This window comes from Austrofundulus limnaeus, unplaced genomic scaffold, assembly GCF_001266775.1.
Source record: "Austrofundulus limnaeus strain Quisiro unplaced genomic scaffold, Austrofundulus_limnaeus-1.0 Scaffold3431, whole genome shotgun sequence".
In the NCBI taxonomy this organism is placed as follows: Eukaryota; Metazoa; Chordata; class Actinopteri; order Cyprinodontiformes; family Rivulidae; genus Austrofundulus; species Austrofundulus limnaeus.
In genome coordinates, this window is record NW_013955833.1 from 1 (window position 1) to 826 (window position 826).

The window sequence follows — 826 nt, forward strand, 5'->3', positions numbered from 1 at the left end:
GTCACTAACCAACCAATCACAGCCTTCTGTCACTAACCAACCAATCACAGCCTTCTGTCACTAACCAATCACAACCTTCTGTCACAGACCAACCAATCACAGCCTTCTGTCACTAACCAACCAATCACAGCCTTCTGTCACTAACCAACCAATCACAGCCTTCTGTCACTAACCAACCAATCACAGCCTTCTGTCACTAACCAACCAATCACAGCCTTCTGTCAGAAGCACTAACCGAACAGCAGCAGGAAATTCTCACCATGATCTCAGCCACAGTAAAGACAGATGATGGATGTCATTCTTTGATTGGTTACCTTGTAGATGAGTGACAGGTTGTAAATGCTCTGATTGGCTGGGAGACGGCAGTGGTGGGAGGGGACTCCAGAGACAAAGTTGTTCAGCAGGTTTTGACTCGCCATCAGCAAACCAGGAAAACTGATCAGGGTCACATGGAGCCACTGGTACCTCCCAAAGCCACCCACCTGTCCACAGGTCACATGTTACACAGATGTTTGAAAAGTAATCAGATTACTGCAGAAACAGGTAAGACACTGACTTCATTCAGTAAATCTGTGAAGCCCATTTCAGTCCCAGCGATGTGTGAGGCTAGCAGCAGGAACAGACGTCTGATGTTTTCAGGATGTGAACTGTAGCTCCATCACAACAAGCCTGGAAACACTGAGACAAAGAAAAGATATCTGATAAAAAAAACATTAAATATTATTTATAAAAAAACAATCTCTAAAAATACTTTTATATTGTTCAAAGATTTCAATAGAATTTATTATAGTTTTACTTCCACCTTCTAGACTGATGCCTTTCAGTC

At 42.7% G+C, this 826-nt stretch overlaps 1 protein-coding gene across 1 annotated transcript; it reads right to left on the reverse strand.

The window, feature by feature from the left end:
• Window positions 1–314: 314 nt before the first annotated feature.
• Window positions 315–820, reverse strand: LOC106511872 (solute carrier family 22 member 6; the record flags this gene model as incomplete). The annotated part of the gene is given in 2 exon segments (XM_014000600.1): window positions 315–482; window positions 557–820. Coding segments are annotated over 2 exon segments (195 nt in total), but the record flags the coding sequence as incomplete, so codon positions are not given.
• Window positions 821–826: the final 6 nt, after the last annotated feature.